Raw genomic sequence first — 17,839 nt, forward strand, 5'->3', positions numbered from 1 at the left:
GAACCCAATTCTGACTTTTTCATTTATTCCCTTGGTCAAATCACTTATTCTACTTGAACTTTGCTTTTTTCATCTCTAAATGAAGGGGTTCTACTAGATAATTAGAATCACATTAGTTAGTAATAGATTAGAACACAGGTCTTCAGTGCTAGATTCAGACCTCTTAAGCATGCTTTGTTTAAATTTTTCAAACCATTATCTGGCCTTGGGAGACTTCCTCATGAATAGTTAGGATCCTTTAATTCCTACACAACCCAATTGTTCATTTACTCAGATTTTGTTTTTATTTTGGTGGTAGCAAGCAAGCAATATGGCTTAAAAGACTTAAAAATAATAATCCATACCATGGGGAATCATTAAAGATCCTCAGTTCTTTTTCTGGATCTGTAAGGATCATGTCCTCAGAAATCTTTGCTACTTCCCATCAAACCTGTCAATGTTAGCTTACTCCAGGCCTTCCTCAGCCCTTCAGTTCCTAATATTTGTATATATGTATATATAAAACATTTTGGTTGACTTAAAATGTCCAAAAAAGAAGGGGTTAGGGGGTGGATAACTTAGAAAGAAGAGAAAAGGAGAGAGACATTTTTAAATTTCAGGATGTAAAGCAGGATGCGTTCTAAACATGCACTCCCTGCTTGTTATGACCACATCTGTTACTGCTGTTTCTTTTTTTTTCCTGGTGGTGTTTTTAACTTCATTCTATTATATAATTTTACAAGAGACACTGTCTGTTGATAACTTACCTGATCCCACAACTTCACATGAATTAAATGACTCTTTATTCAATTCATTGTGGCTATGATAGAAATTAAAATAAAGTGACCCTTGAGCTCTCTCTGAATCCAGTAGCAATAACAAGAATAACAACAACAATGACCAAACAAACAGATTTAATGCCAGGGCCACAGAATAATATGAGGTGATTTCTTATACATTCTTTCAGAATGTAATAAATTATACATTCTATTCTTTGTGATGTTTAGGACATTAGTAACAATGGTAATAGCATCTTACATGTTCATACTAGTAGATGGTGACGTAGACACTGGGATAGCTGCTTAGGTGATGAAATATTTTCTTATAATCATTTCCCCTCTCCCCCAAATGAGCTTGCTTCTCTTATTTCTCTTCCCTCTTTCATAAGGTAGAAAGGTTTAATTTAAATATATACATATGCATATATATATTTCTATGCTTCTTACTTATCTGCCAACAGGGTTATTTTACAATTGGTGGTTTTAATATAGAATTATTGATTACTGACAAAATTTTCAAGATAGAATAAGACTTCTTTTTTGGGTGGAAGATTCAAAGAACCTATAGATTAACTCTTCCAAAGGGCAAAAAAGTACTTTCCTTCTTTTATGTTTTGGTTTCCTAGATTTTATATCACTGAGACTTAGATAAATTTTGTTTGAAAAAGGGTGTCCACATTGTGTGTGTATCTATAAAGATGAAAAATAACTGGATAAGCTGAATGTTTCCCTGGTATCCACAAAATATTAAAAGAACCAGGAGAATATTTCTACTACTTTGGGTAGCTCCTCTTGAAAGGATTTCCTGAAAGATATGTCCAAGAATAACAGATGATAAGGAGGAAGGGATTGGGCTTCCCCACACATAAGTTGATCAAGAATTCATCTAAGTATTAAAATGATAATGCTAATTTTGATAAGATAAATATGTTTCTAAATTATCCAATATACAACTTTTAAAACAAATTTTAAAAAACTGAATGGGCAATTTTGCTCATTTGTTTTATTGCAAATGCTATATATTGCAATTGCTTTACATCAATGACTTCAGTTTTCTACTGTTCCATGAAAGAAATGTTTCTCCAGTTTGTAGTTTTATGTTTTCCCACCAATGCTACAAAATCTTGGTCCTTATAATGTTGAGTCTGTAACTACATGGAACAGAATAAAAACTTCTGCCTAAGGAAGAGGTAAATCATAATCTTTCTCTCCACTAAATCTTAAATATTTCTCATTAAACTATAAATAATGTCTGACTAGGGAAACTAGTGGGTTTTGCCTTTCTACTTCAAGGAAGAAAATGTTCCTAAAACTGTGATCAGATACCTCAATTTTTTTTTTTACTTTTTAGATTAGTGGAGAATTTCGCCTCCTTCTGGCATGACAATGCAAAGAAACTTGAGTTAACCCTCTACTTAACCCTTCTACACATCCTTTTTAAAATCTAACCATTTAATGTACAGAGAAAGACAGATAATGACTTAGTGCATAATACATCACATAAAACAAGTACTAAACATGAGGTAAAACTAGTATCTCATTTCTTTCTTGGGCACCTTTTAGGCTTTTAAAAACTTGGGGGTATGTGAGAATGGCTACTTCTCAGTTCTAGAAAGAGCAAACAAAAAAACTCACTATGCAAACTTCTCTGCTGAATTCTGATATAATCATACATGGATAAAGCTGCAAATTGAGACTTATATTCTATAGATTCTGAAGCCAGGCCCAGGTGATTCAATCTAGTCACCCATCTATTTAACTAGAAGACATATGCCAAACTGGAAGGTGCTGAAAACCTAAGAAGATAATGATACATGATTGCTAAGGACACATCTAACTCCCAATTCAGCATAACCCGTACAATATGGAAGCCTCAAATTATAAGCTTTACCTTCGGGGGTCCATGTGTAATTTATAAGCACTGATTTCCCAAATATACCCTAGATATAGAAGGCCTGAAAGGAAGTGAATTCCTATAGGAAAAAAAAGTTTACGTAATATTTTGTACTTTAGAGGATGTCAAAGAAACCTCATAATCAAACAGATTCATAGACTCATTATTTGAGTTGTTATAAACCTTCAGAGAAAAACCCTCTCAAGGTTTATTTATAGAGGGGTGTATGAGGTTTGCAATGAAAGGAAAGGGAATTCTTTTTTAATTGTTTTGTACATCTGGTATCTCATACAGGTCTGCTAGCCAATGAAAGTTAAAATGATTAAGTACAATACAAAATTAGAGAGAAATAGCATCATCATACACCTATAGTTCACCTATGATACAATTTCTGCTTTGGGATCCAGGGACTTGTATGGTATCCACTATTATTGCTGTATGACATTTCTTCCCCTATTTTTGCAAGACTAAGTGATATATAGACTATGGTGCATCACAAAATAATGACAAATTAAGGAGGTAGTGAAATATAGGTAGGTTTCAGAGGCTCAGAAAGCCATGGAAAATAAGTTTTATCTTAGAGTTGTATGTGCTGATTATGCAGGTAAATTTCCCTTGGTAGGCCCATCACATTTCTTTATCTTGACATCAAAGTGTCAGCAAGGAAAATGTAGTGCTCTTGGATGGCAAGTCTTGCTAATTTTGGATTGCTGAGAAATGAAATCTGCTGAGATTTATTACAATATACTACCGTTTTCCTTCCATTTTCTTTCCCTCCCAAGCAAAAGCATTTTGGAAATCACATTGTGCCACTTAAATTTACCATCATTTTTCTCTTTCTCTTTCATTTAATAAACCCTCAGATTCATTTGGTGGTTTTAATGAAATTCATCAACATCAGTAACAGATTTGGCAGTGCTGATGTAGAAAATGTGAGAAATACATATGGTTTTAGGCATGAGGAGAAAAAAAACTCAAAATAATGGAGATGTACATTATGGTAAAAGTTGTCACCATTTCCCCACCAGAACACAGAGAATGGAAAGCAAGATCGGTACAACATGACACTAAAACGCAATGCCAGGATACACTCACGCACTGATATGTCTGAGCATGACAAGCATATATGTGATAATGACTTCTGTCTGGGGGAAAACAAAACAAAACAATGATATAATAAGCTTAATAGCAATATTGTTTATGACATTGGAAGATCTCAGAAGAAAAAAAATAAGATGAAGAAGCTGCTAAGGCAATGGGATTAAAAAAAAAAGATAGGTGTCTATGTTTGCCAGCCACATTGCAGAATTGAACACAGTCACCTGTCGTTTTCCGCTTAACACAGGAGAGATGAGTTGGTCTAGTATATTTGATAGCAGGTTTTAAAATGATTTTCCTGGAGGGAGAGTGGGCCTGAACTTCTGTTTTTTTACCAAGTTCAGCCTTCTTATAAACTGCTATGGATAAGAAAACACAAAAGCACACAATCAGGAAAAAAATGAACAAGTTGAATAAAACTGTATAAAATTTGAAGTTATTAAAGTTACCATGGTTAAGGTATTGGTCACAAAACAGTAACCTTGAAGTACTTGGCATATATATAAAAAAAGAAATAATAATGATTTTTAAATGAACCTTTTTTCCTTCTCACTTCATCTCTGGAGACTGTGCTAGGTTCCTTTTTAGCTATTTTTCTTTCAGGAGTGGAAATTCTGCCTCTCCCAGTTTTAAAAGGTTTTTCTTTCCTATGTTTATCGAGAGACGGTCTCCGAACTTCCTTCTCTGCTTTCTCTTCTTTAGGAACAGTCTCTAACTGCTCTGTCATGATGCTTCTATCATCATCTGTGGGATCAAAGGAAATTATAACAACAAAACAACAGCAACATCAGAAATTAGTAATGGACATCAAAGGTCCTTCAGGTTGAAAACAATAAAATAGAGGGATACTTTAAAATATTAGGGTATTTATAACTATTTGGGGCACTGGACATTAATAACTTTTGTCCATTAGGTTATTAAATTTTGTTAGGTAGCAAGAGAGAAAAAAAAAAGGATAATGCACACCTTGAGTATCCACCCAGAGGCTGTCAGCATCCATGATGGAGTCATCAATGGTTGTTTCATCTTTGTAGTCATCATATGTTTCTGTCTTGTATTCAGAAAAGCCAACTTCTTCCTTTTCTGGGGAAGCAGGGGCCTCAGGGGAGCCCTCTTTGGGTTCTTCAAGGGCTTCTGCAGATTCTTCTACCTGTGGTTCTTCTTCAGGAGGAGACGACCTCCTTTCCACCTCTGACTGCTCTAGGGCAGCAAAACGTACACTGTGGGAACCGGTTTCCCCTTCATCTGTTGTGGTTTGCACTACGGTGATGAAATCATCCTCGATGGTCACCACTGACTCAATTACTCCCTTGTATTCAGGCATTTCAGCTGCACTCAACTCTACCAATTCCTCTTTGACAGCTGGAACACTCAAGTCTGTTATTTGGAGAGTTTCTGAGCGGAAAAGTAGTTTATCATATTCTCCCCGAGCTTCTATTTCTTCTTCTTCTTCTTCTACTTCTTCTTCTTCTTCTACCTTTGGAACCTTGTCTGGTTCAGATACAATCCCTTGCAGCAATGGTTCGATGACTTCTGAGGGAGTGATGGAGATGTCTGGAGTTTCCTTGACTTCTTCTTTTGGCTGCTGATCAGGTTCCATCTGGATTTCAGTTCCTTCAGGCTGCTCTTCATAACTCTTTGAATCACTTATTGCTGGAGGTTCTTCTGTTGGCAATTTGATTGTGATATCTTCCTGCAAAACAGTTACCTCTGGAGTCACTTCTTTCTTGCCCTCATCAGGTTTCAAGGACTCCATAGTCAGACTCTCAGGAGTGTGGTCATGTTCTCCACTTGACTCATAGGATTCCTCTTTATCTACTGCTTCCTGGTGTACCAGGTCAGGCTTGGCCACTTTTTCTTTGACCTCTGTCTCAGAAACCTTGATACTCTCTTTCAGGTGGCTGGGCTCAGTACTTGGAAATGCAGCTGCCTCAGGGGGTTTGGCTAAGTGGGTCTTGTCCTCTTGAGCAGCCTGTGTACAAGGTTCTGTTCCTTTCTCGGTATCTACTCTCAGTCCTGAAGCAGCCTGCCCAAAGTCACTGATCTTTGCATCGGGTTCACTCTGCTCAACTTTCTTGGCACCATCATCCAATGCATGATCTGCTTTTGGTGATGGTTCTGCCTCAGCCACCTCTGGCACTGAACTAAGACTCTTTTCTGCCTTTTCACTTATGAAAATAGAGGCATCTTTGGGTTTGATGGGCTCTTTCCCAAATACTTGTTCAAAGGTCATTCCTGTTCCAAATGCTTCAACTTTATCCACTCCCTCTGGTACTTTTATGGGTTGTTCTTTTTCTTCCAGAAGCAGTATTTCTTTGGATTCAATATGTTCTTCACTCTTTTCTAACACAGTATCCAACTTATCATTACTCTTTCTTTCATGATCAAATTCTCTACCAAGAACTGACTTATCACTAGAGATGGCCTGGGATAGTTCTCCCTCACTACTAAAGTCTTCTTTAACTCGTCCAGCTGCTGCCAATTTCACTTCAATCAAAGATAGATCTGCAGCCAAATCTCTTCTGATCTTGTCATCAGAACTGTCATAGAAAGGGCCACTTTCACCTGACAAATTCTCACTGTCTTGGACGGGTGATGGTAGAGGAACTGTATATTTATTGAAAACACAGTAACCTAGATCCTCAAGTTGACTGTCTGCTTTTGGAGAAACATGATTTTCATCAGTGACAGCAGGCAAGCCAGTACTGCTCTCTTCAACTACTGTCTCTGACGGTACTGATTTCCTTCTTGCCACCTCAGCATCTGCACTTACGGAGGCTAGCCTGGACCTTGTGCCTGCTAGATCCAGCATTTCAGGCAAGTCAGGGGCCATCACAGACCCATTTTTATAATAATCTTTGGCCAAGAAAGGCGACTCACACAACGATTCTACCTGGATATTTTCTGCTCTGGTCACTTTCTCTTCCTCCAATTGTTCTTCTTCTTCTTTGCTTTCTATTGGAAAACAAGGAGCTTTCTCAAGGGCAGGAGTTGTGGCTGGAAGGTAATCGTCCCCTTCATCCATGCTCCCACTAGTATTAGTTAGAATATCAGAAGCCAGTGGAGAGAGATCATGTCCTCGGCCAAAGTTAAACCCCAGTGCAATGGAATCCAGGCAAGACATGGGCAAATTGATTGACATGCTTCTTTGTTCTATGGCAGATCTCCCACCAAGTCCTAAACTCCGGCTTAGTGTCAAATCATCCTTATTTTTGCTGTGGAGATCTCTTTTTTCTCCGTAAACTTTTGGATCAATGGTGAACATCCTCTCTTGGGGAGAGCTAGGTTCCTCAGGCAGGTCAGCTGGATAGCTCTGTGCAAGGGTACTGTATCCGCCTTCTAACATGGGAGTGGATTGTTGCTCCTTTCCTGGGTAAAATTCCTTTTCAGAACCTTTATGTATAGGTGAAATTGTATCATAGGATTCATAGCTTTCTTTTGTATCACTCAATTCATAGTAATCACTGCCAGACTGGATACTTTTTGTGGTTTCTTCTTTCAACGTAGAGGTTTCAAAGTACTTTGACATTCCAGATTTGTCTTCATCCAGGTGCCTATCAAAGTCAAGAGAAGCTGCAACTCCCGTCCCATGGGCCTCAAGATCTTTGTCCACAATTTCCTCTTGAAAGATTTCCTTCATTGCACTCTTTTCGCTGAGGAGACGAAGTTCATCAGAGGCCTTGTCCAGCATTTTTGAAGTTGTGGCTGCAACTGAGAGAGTTTGCTCTAAGCTTTCAGGGAATGAATCATCAACGGGAGTTTTTTGGTCTTTCTTTTCTTCCTTTTGGAATGTTTTCTCTGTTGAGACACTGATTATGCCCATCTCTTCATCTAATATCTTCTGTGTTTCACCTTCTTTTGACGTAATTTTCTTTTCAGGAATAATGTTTTTCTCTTCTGGTTTTGGATGAAATTCACTATCAAATAAAGTAGACTTTTGTCCATCAAATGTGCTAGGCTCCTTTTTCTGCTCACTTTCCTGCTTTATTATGTCTTTTTCTTGCCCAACACTGGAAATTTTCTGAACAGGACTTTCTACAGTTGCTTTGTCAGTTTCTATAGATGGTGTAATTTCCATTGAGGCTGTTTCCTCTGCCTTTGAAGTTTTTTCCACATGTTTTTGTTCTTCCTTTGGAATCTCTTTGGTAATCTGTGGACCACTAGGCTCTTCCTTAGCCTTTTTATCTTCTGGCTTCAGTGTCTCTGGTGCTAAGGATAGTGCTTCGGAAACAAATTTATCTTTAGTGGCATCTGACAAATCAATCTTGGGTTCAGAAGGTAAAGGAAAGCTCACACTTCCAAAGGGAGTTGGCTTTGGAGAATCTAGTTTTTTCCCATCCCATTTTGGGATTCCTTGAATGTCATAGTTTTCTTTCATGGGTGTGAGAGGGCCAGGAGATAACTGACTATATGTACTCCACTCATCCTTGGGGACTTCAATGGACAAGTCTTTTTGCTCTTTCTGAAATACAGTCTCTACAGGAAAGCTCACATCAAGTGCTGCAGAGCTTGGCTCACTTTTCTGTTGCATGTATTCTACCTCTTCCCCTAAAGTCTGTTCAAATAGGGTAAGAGGTGCCTTTCCATCTTCTTTGCCATGTATGTCTTTTGTATCTACAGTCTCGGGTTGCGCTGGCTGGGCAACTAAGGCATCATGTTTAGGCAGTTCGGCAGGCTTACTTTCCTTTCCAGGTTCTTTTTCCTTCTTGTCTAATGGTTCAGCTGTGAGAGGAGCAGTGCCCTGTTGTTCATGGAACTCCATCTTCGAGGCTGTAAATAAATCTGAAGTAATTGGGTTGCTTTTTAAACAAATCATTCACAGTGCATTTAGGCAAACAGCTTAAAATCATTCTTTGACATGATTAATGGATGGAAGGATAAAAAAGAAAAAATACATGGAAACATGCAGGCACATTATTTATTTAACAATCAGTATGAAAATGAAGTTGCATGTTACTATTGCTGGTGTAGGCTCTACCTGTGTCTTTGTGGAATTTTTTATCCCTCAAGTGTGTATGAGAAATGTGCTTTAGATAAGTAAAAAGTGTGTGTGCCTCCAGATGTACATTTCAAATTTTTTTTTAAAAAAGTCTTTACTGAGTAAACCATAGAGGCCATGATGCAGCCTTTATGGGTTAAGTAGAGAAAGGCATTGATTTATGCTAATCTTTTGCATTAGTTCTTTCAATAACAAGTAAATAGCAGCTTATAGTCAGAAGAGATTATTTCTGTACAAGATAGGGTTTTGAATATTTTAAGTATAAAGGTTTCGAATAGACTTAGGGCCCAAATTAAAAAAAAAAAACCAAACAACCTAAGCAATATATCATTGATATGAATCTTCAAAGCTAACTGTATATTTCACATTTACAAGGAAATAACTGATATTGTTGTTAACCACTCATTCATAAACTACGCCATGAAAATGGGACAAGAAATATGGGAATAATTTAATTTGTCATCTGTTAAAAATCTTAACTTTATGATTCAACATCTGTTGGATATTTTAAAATACTTTGTATCAGTCTTTCAATGAAATGTTAAAAATAGAAGTAATAAAGACTGAAGAGTTGAGTGCTTAGACCAAGAAAATTCAATGTCAATTCTAAAATTCCTTAGGTTTTGGTCAGCTCAAATGGTGGAATTCTGAAAACTGAAGAAGCATTGCTTTTTGAGAGCCTCTAAAAGGCTAACTGGAAATATAATGCATTTATTTTAATAGATTTCTTGTGGCTGTGATAACTGACGTTCATACTTGTAGCTTGTTTTGCTCTGGTTTTTTGAGATTGAATCTTCTTATCTTATTCAGGCTGGACATGTAGCATTAGCTCACAGACTCAATCCCAGTATGGATCAGTATGGAAGCTTTAACCTGCTCTGTTTTTCTGACCTAGACTAAGACTAATTCAGGCCTTTATTAGACAGTGAGGATCTCAGCTCTCAGAAGTCCACAATACTCATGCTGGATTTAGCATAGATACAGGATTGGTTTTAGCTCTAGTTGTTTTCAGAATTCCTGAACTCAAATGATCCACCATCCTTAGCAGACCTAGCAGCAAGGACTAACTAAAGATATGTACCACTGTGCCTGGCTTTTGTAGCTTTAGGTCTATGTGCCCGTTGGACCAAATGGAATTAAATGATAGTCCAAGAGTTTTATCGCAGCTTGAATCTTTAATAGCTATTAGCTAATGACACTTTAGCTAATAGCTATTTAAGCTTAATACTGCACTAAGACTTTTGGGTTACCTGTACTTTTAAAGTTTGGAGGAAAAGAATAAAATTCAACCATCTCTCAAAAATAAAGTGTTTGGAACATCATTACCTTAAGTATTTGTGTATCCTGTTGTAACAATAGAAAAGAAATACTTTATGAACTTCTAGTAAAGGTGAGATGAATAAAAACTCAAGAAGTTTGGAAATGATCAAAGGATGAGCTTCAATGAATGGAAGGAATTTGACATGAGAAGCATCAGCAGTAGCTCAAAGAAAACTAAACCAGAATGCACTGAAGCATAAAAATACAGCACACTGCACTGCAAACAAAAACACGCCTATAGTTTAAGCCTCTGGTATTACTGTCCAAGTCAACAAAACTAGTTTTTGAAAGAAAAGCAGATGAATTTCTGCACCAAAAATTAAAAAATAAAATAAAATAAAAGTGTACACATATTAGCAATGTGACTGGCAAACATCTGAGATGGGGAAGGGAAAAGCACTCAGGTGACATTATCAGCTTAGCTGCAAAGCATATTGTATCATAGCAAAGTAAAATCAGGAATCAGGTGCAGCAGCAGGAAACCATGCGGTCATGTGGCACCAATGCAAATACAAGCTATGTATTCTTTAAGCATAACAACTGGAGCACTATAAGAATGAGAAGAATAAGAGATGGAACAGCTTGGGAAAAGTGCCAACTTGATAAGCTACAAAACAGCCTGTTCGTAGGCAAACACATGCAAATCCTAAAGAAGACACACCTTCCCCAGCAGAGAAAGGTGTTTTTATATCCAGAGACACTTCCTGGACCACTTTTATAGTTTTCTCAAGTGGTCCCCCAGTGGAAACACTTTCTTCAGGAATTATTTTGGCTTTCGAACTAGACTCCATTTGGACCTCACTGAGGTCTTTTGGTTGGTCTGGGGACTTAGGAAGTCCACACTCTTTGCCCCATTCTTTTTCAGGAAGAACAGCATGCTTCACTTCCTCAGGCACTGGACCCTTTACAGTTTCTTCTTCTTAGGGATGAAAAATATGTTGACATCAGGACTACAGACAATACACAGTACAACATTCAACAGAGCTCATACAGATAACACTTTCAGCTCCATCTCCATGACATAATAGCAACCTCAAGTGGATTTTCTTCTAAGGATAAACAAATTAATCTTATGATGAAAGATGCATTCTTTACAAGTTGCTATATTATAGCACACATTCATTTAAATGATAATGTATTTTAATCTCTTGAAATGCCATTTATTTTGAAAACTGAGAGCTGAAAGAGTTTTATTGCTCTATTTTCCCTTAGCAGATATGGCTATAGGTTGAAAATATGTTGAATATTTGCTGGAAATAAGAGATGATGCTACTTGTTAACAGATGATTATGAAATGTAGTGGTATTAATGCACTCAGAAAAGTACTGCATTTGTTAGTTATGTACTGTTTTTTCCAATGTAGGAAGTCTCCATATGAGAACTGATAACAATTTTGGAGAGAGAGAGAGCCCATACAAAATAAACTTTTAGAGGTCAATTTTTCTTGGAAGAAAGAAAAGACAGAGATTAAGTACCTTAGTTGCTTTAATATAAACTCCATGAATATTTACTAGCATTTATTCAATATTTTTTGATATAAGAAGCAGCATGGGATAGTAAATGGGGAGCCAGCCTTGAAGCCTAGAATACTTGAGTTCAAAACTTGACTCTGACATACTGGCTATGTGACTCCTATGCAAATCATTTATCAGTGCTCTAGATAATTCCCTATGACTGTACATGGTAAAGAAGGTTTCATCCTACTTTGGGAAAGGGAGTCTCCTCATCTGAGAATAACTTCACTAACAAAATAATAGATCTACTCTTCATTCATCTATTCCTACAGTGAATTGTTACAGTTATCCTTTTTATTCTCTATAGAATATAGAAAAAAATGAAAAATGTCAAATAATGTAAAGCATTTTGGAAAATATGGTTAGGATGAAACAAAAAAATATTATTCTGAGAACCTATTTCTTATGTACAGTTTCTAATACATTAATGGAACTCCAGTCATAAGTAATGACATTGTTGTGTATTTCTCCTTGAATATGAAAGAATGGCGAAAATGTGTATCCTTTTTTTTTAACAAGTGTTGGCTTCTAGGATTTTTTATTAAAATTTATAAAGCAAAGTAAAATGATATCTCATATGTCTTAGAACTTTAAAAAAATCATCATGTCATAGTACAGACATTTAAAGTTTAAATAATAATAACAAATGTCCAAATCCAATAAAATGTTTCATCCATTTGTTTTTTCTATTTACATTTGAAGGTTATATGAAGAGCAATTGGTTGGAAAATATTCATACTAATGAAAATTTGTAATTGTAGTGAAACATTTTTCATGTTGAATTAAATTTCAATGGGAGAGTTATGTTGGAAAATGACATGAACACTGTGGTGAGAGTAAATTGCTGGAATAAAATGTGATTTTTTTCACATTTAATTTTGATGTAAAAATTATTACTTTGGACCTTCTTTTTATTAGTGGCATTTTTGCTTTTCTGATACTACCTTACCATGTTCATTAAAAGTGTCCTTTCATAGTGGTATAAAATAATCAATTTTTTGATCAAGTTAAAAGAAGTTTAGTGCTACTTCCCTCAACTACTCAATTAGATTCAATATACCATGCACTTAAGGTTTTTCAAAGCCTACTTAAATCTCTTGAGTTTCCATTTTTCATAAATCATACTTATTTGCTCTCTTCCAATCAGTCTTCATTTGAGTCACTGGTAGTTTTTGTTTGTTTGTTTGTTTGTTTGTTTATCTTTTGGATCCTATTGGAAGATTGTTTTTCTCCTATAAATAGACACTCCTTTACATCATCAAATTAGGAGTGGCACTGGTGCATTTTTAATTCCAAGAAAAGTTGCCATCTCTACTGTAGGATATGGATACCACTGGACAAGATATAGTCTAGCAGGTTGTAGGATACAGGATAATAGGCTGTTATTCGTAATAGTAAGATTGTCTACAACTACATTTCTTGATATTATAGTCACACATACTTGTCTTTTCTGATGCTGGGGCAATGTCTTCCTTAAGACTTGAGAATAGTTTGCTTTCCTTCATGGGATTTACCAGATTGTTACTTTACAATTAATTGTGTGCCTCTTCTTGTTCTATCTCAACAATGCCAATTAAAAATAAATAATAATGATAGATACAGCTAACTTTTATGTAGCACTTTAAATTTTGCAAAACACTTGCCATTTGTTCAAGCTGCAAATGATTTATATAAAAATATTTGACTCTCACATTAGTCCTTTGAGATAAGAACCATTTTTATCCCCATTTTACAGCTTAAGGAACTAAAGCTGAGGATGGGTATGTGGGCTGTCCAGGGTCACATAGCTGGTAGATTTTTGAGGTAGGATTTGAAATCATGAAAGAATTTTTGACTCTAGTATAGTGCTCTATCCCTATGCCCCTTAGATACCTCAACAGAGTCACTAAACGATTCCCATCCCAATTTCAGAACATAGCTAGGTGGCATATAGGAAAACAATCAAGTTATATAATCAGTTCAGCCCCAATAAACTACCGAAGTAACCTTTTCCCAGGTTAAAGTTTTGCACATCATGAACTTGAGCACAGTTAAAAGCATTATCCATTTTTAACATTATATTCCAATAATGCTATCTATGTGCTTGGGCAGAAGAATATAAGAAACATATGTGTCTTCATTAGCTTATACATGAAGAAAAGAAATGTGTACGCTCTCAGAATTTATCTATTAATAGGCAGCAGGAAAGATTTATCCCAGAATTAATCTCTCATCTCATTCTTTGCTGTTGCTTTGAAATGAAACCCTCCTTTTCAAGAAAAGGAAGAATACTTCCACTCTACTTCTTTGAACGTGGGGGGCTGACTGACCTACATAAGGACTTCATTTCCATGTGGAAAAAACAGGTGGTCTCTGTTCCCTCCCCAACATGAAGGCACATGTAACATGATGAATGTGGTCAAGGTTTCAGGGTGGGGAGGAGGAGCAAAAAGGGACCATGCTTGGTTCACCTTTATCATGGCTCAACAGGGCCTCTGCCATCTGCGTGGTGGCACTGGTGAGCATACTAGAGTCAGTCCACTCTGAGCTGAACAAGGGGTGCTCATAGTACTCCTCATCTGAATTGTAAGGGTCATCATCAGGCACAGACACTGAAATGGAGGGGGCTAGGAGCTTACGCCTCTCCCCACTGGTGGCAGGCAGAGGTCCCACTTTATCCTCAGCCCCTTCATCTACAAACAGACACACGGAAGAAACTGCAGGGAGAACTAGACAAGACAGACAGACACAAGATAAGATGGGACAGGATGGAGGCATGCCCAAGGACACAAAGATCCATAGAAGCAACAGGGTGGGATGAATGGATGGAAATCAGCCAGGCCAAGCCAATGACGAATGGGAAGAGATGAATGTTTCATGCTTCAATATCCAGTGAATTCAACTTATTCCTTTTGACAATTTTATTGCCATTGATTGATCTACATGAGTCACAGGTAGTGTGCAGCTTTAATGCAATTCAGAAGTCTTCTATATCATCTCTTCCAATAAGCCCAAACAACCATAGAAACATTGGCATGGAAACCAGCATTAGAAAAATTAATCCACCATTTCCTTAGGTAGAAACCAATTTTCAATCTTCTTACATTTACAAAGGTGTAAATTTCATCAGCTACAAAAAAGAAAGTTGTTAAAAATAGGTGACAAAGTAAGGGAAAACTTTTCCTATTTGGAATATTCTAAAATTCTTAAATTAACTGGAATGCTCAGGGAACTAGGGATGTTGCTTATTTTAATTTTCTGATTAATAGGTTAGTTAGAAATTCCTTTCAGTAGAAAAGTTTGTTGAAAATTAAACATTCAAAAACACATTCTAAATGTATCAGTCTCCAATCCTGCCCTAATAGAGAGGGCACAGAGAACAAGATGACCTTTTTCCTTAGATAATTGAGGTTAGTTGTAGTGCCTTGAGGTCACCAGTTTGGATACTCATCCTCACTGTAAGTGACTGTTAGAAGTAGATAAAAGAAGAGATGAGGTTGAATCTGCACTGGTTCCTGGAAACTGGTTTTTTTGAACACAGCTCTGAAATAAACTTGCTTTGTTTCTTTCTCCTAAAAGTAGTTTTCAGAAAAAAAAATCATTCAGGGATTTTAGTTAGTTGTTTTCTGGTTAAAGTTTTAGTTCATTATAATACTGACAATGCCTATCTTTGAAAGCTTCCAATGTCCCTGCCTGTGTCCCATTGAATTTTTTTGTAAGCATCTTTGATTCCTGTAAAAATAGGTTGATGTCTTACCCATAAAACACCTAGGTTCATCAAATAAGAGCAGAATAAAATTAGCTTTCTCCCTTCAAACTGGCTCAATGTAAAACCACTTAAGTACAGTGAAAATAATCTGAGTATAAACTGAATTTGAATATTTTCTTTTTTATAATGTTTCTTTTTTCCACCTTGGATTGCAGGAAATCCTTATTGGTGGAAGCAGGAGTCTTCCAACCCTGTGATTTCAATCTTCTCATAATTGGCTCATATGATTACTGGGTCATTGGTGTTTGCCAAATATGACCAAGCCACACCACCCTTTTTGGTCTCCACAAATGGTGGTTTATCTTTGGGATTTTTGTATTCTTATGCTACTAAAGTTGCAACAAAACAAACCACCCGCTTCTACCTCTGCTAAACCATTCATTGCAGAAATCAGCCCGATGCTATACTTCCAGGATTAATTAGATGAAATTGAAAAAAATGAAGGAGTGGAATCTCACTCCAGCCCTTCTTTTTGCCTTTTGTAGCATCCCAGAGGTTATTCTGGTATTGGCATATGGTAAGCACTTAATAAATTATTGTTTACTGACCAAATAAACTCCATTGAAAACATATAAAAAAAGAAGAAAAAGGAAAGCCTCAAATTGATTAGAATTTCTTGAATAATGCCTGGGTGTGAATCTAATTTCATTGGGGGAAAATCCATAACCTTTACATTGGAAGAGTTTTTCAATTTATTGGATAGCTTTTCAAGAAGTAAGCATTTGCTTCCTGTGACATAGAACCCATAGAATCCTATATTTGAATAGGACAATTTAAAAATGCATAGTTATAGTCTCATCTACATTTAACTCACTCGTTAACATTAAAGGGATATTAGGACTGCAGTCATCCCACTGGGGAAAAAGGCATCTCCACAGTGGACTGAGGACCATTAGGAAGCAATTTCTGACTTCTGAATGCTATAGCATCTTGAATTTAGGGACACCTGGCAAGTTGCTTTTGTGGGGCCACTGTAACCAGAGAGAAAGAGAGCATTATCCATTGAATAGAATTTACATTTTTCTGTAGAGAGCTCTTCTGTAGTCCTCCAAAGTTGATTTTGAATCCAAAGTAATTTCTCAAAAATCAGTATATTGCTTAAAAAGTTCTTTTTTTAAAAAGATAAGGATGATGAAAATTAAGCACTACATTTCTTTATATAACCTATTAAGAAATCTTACTTTTGGTAGTTTTGAGAAAATAGATGAACAAAACTTTAGAACTGGAAGTTACCTTAGACATCATCTTATTCAAACCCCTTATTGAAAGCACATAAATACTTAAAAAAATTTTAAGATTAAGATTTACAGACATTTTAAGACAATCATTTTAAGTCAACATTCTAAAAAAAGAAAAGTACATTTACTTCCATATTTGAAAATGATTAAATAATTTAGAATAAGCACAAAATTTCCATTAAACCATTCCATTGTATTCTTGTTCATTCATCCCAAAAGAAATCATGTTGTACTTAAACTGTAAGTAACCTCATCTGCAAGAGGGACAAGGAACTGATGAATTATTCAGTATTTCTGAAGTATGTATATGCATCTCTCACTGTCTTTAATTTTTAATGAAATGTTTTTACATTTATTGCCTTATCTATTCATCCTTATTTTAATCATTCATTCACAAAGACAAGGCTGTCTCTAGTTGATGTAATTATGTATCCCTGGATTACTCAACCTTAAATACCAGCTTCTTCAATTGACTTTCTTATCCATATGTAGTGATATTTCAACCGATCTACCTCAATACATTTCTGAATCTAAGTAGTGACTGAGGGGGCATTCAAATTTCTTAAATACAAAAATTTCTATGAGAACATAAAACTTAGTAGTAACTCATGCTATTGATTGAATCAGATAGTAGCAGGCATCTAGATTTTGTTTTGTTCTGTTTTAATTCTTGCTCTTGAACTTTAAAAATATCAAGTTCAGATCTTTCATTTTATATATGAAGAAACTGAGATTTATAGAAGTGAAGTGACTTTGCCAGTGTCATTCAGTAAGTCAATAATGGAGTCACAATTTGAACTTGTGATCTTGTGACCACAAATACAATGTTCTTTCTACAAAACTAGATTGTAATTGGCTCATACATTCCTTTGTGCAGTTACTGGTCAAAATTTAGAATTTTATCCCTATTGGTATTAACTTAGAAAAAAGTTAAAGGGCATGTTTGTAAGTTCAATTTTCATTAGAAATTTAGCACCAAGAATCATATAATTTTTTTCTATAACATAACAGTTAGCTTTCAGGGTGATAATTTATTTTTCACAGCTAAGTAATGAAAACCAGAGAGATAAGCTGATAATTACTATGATGATGAGAAAATTTTTACATAGTGTTTTTTAAAACCTTAAAGCACTTCATTAAAATAATGATTTCAAGGACATTATTTTAGGACAGATGCTTAGAACTTCTTTTAACCATCAAATAACAACAATAATCCTAATAATAATAGCTGACATTAATACAAAACTTAAAGTTTAAAAGTTTAAGGCTT

At 35.9% G+C, this 17,839-nt stretch overlaps 1 protein-coding gene across 50 annotated transcripts in view; it reads right to left on the reverse strand.

Moving 5' to 3' along the window:
• The window catches only part of MAP2 (microtubule associated protein 2), a 352,353-nt gene that overhangs the window by 36,019 nt on the left and 298,495 nt on the right, over positions 1-17,839 (reverse strand). For 19 of the 50 annotated variants that reach the window (XM_056808331.1, XM_007501823.3, XM_056808345.1 and 16 more), the window contains 3 exons: positions 4,717-8,520; positions 4,288-4,494; positions 3,975-4,109 (listed from right to left, as the gene is read on the reverse strand). The exons of 2 other annotated variants lie outside the window; for them this stretch is intronic. In XM_056808331.1, the coding sequence (XP_056664309.1) occupies positions 3,975-4,109; positions 4,288-4,494; positions 4,717-8,520 (4,146 nt within the window). Of the gene's footprint in view, positions 1-3,974; positions 4,110-4,287; positions 4,495-4,716; positions 8,533-10,730; positions 10,989-17,839 lie in introns of all 50 variants that reach the window. 29 more of the 50 variants (XM_056808320.1, XM_056808318.1, XM_056808314.1 and 26 more) reach the window with 3 other exon arrangements.

This window comes from Monodelphis domestica, chromosome 8 (assembly GCF_027887165.1).
Source record: "Monodelphis domestica isolate mMonDom1 chromosome 8, mMonDom1.pri, whole genome shotgun sequence".
NCBI lineage: Eukaryota > Metazoa > Chordata > Mammalia > Didelphimorphia > Didelphidae > Monodelphis > Monodelphis domestica.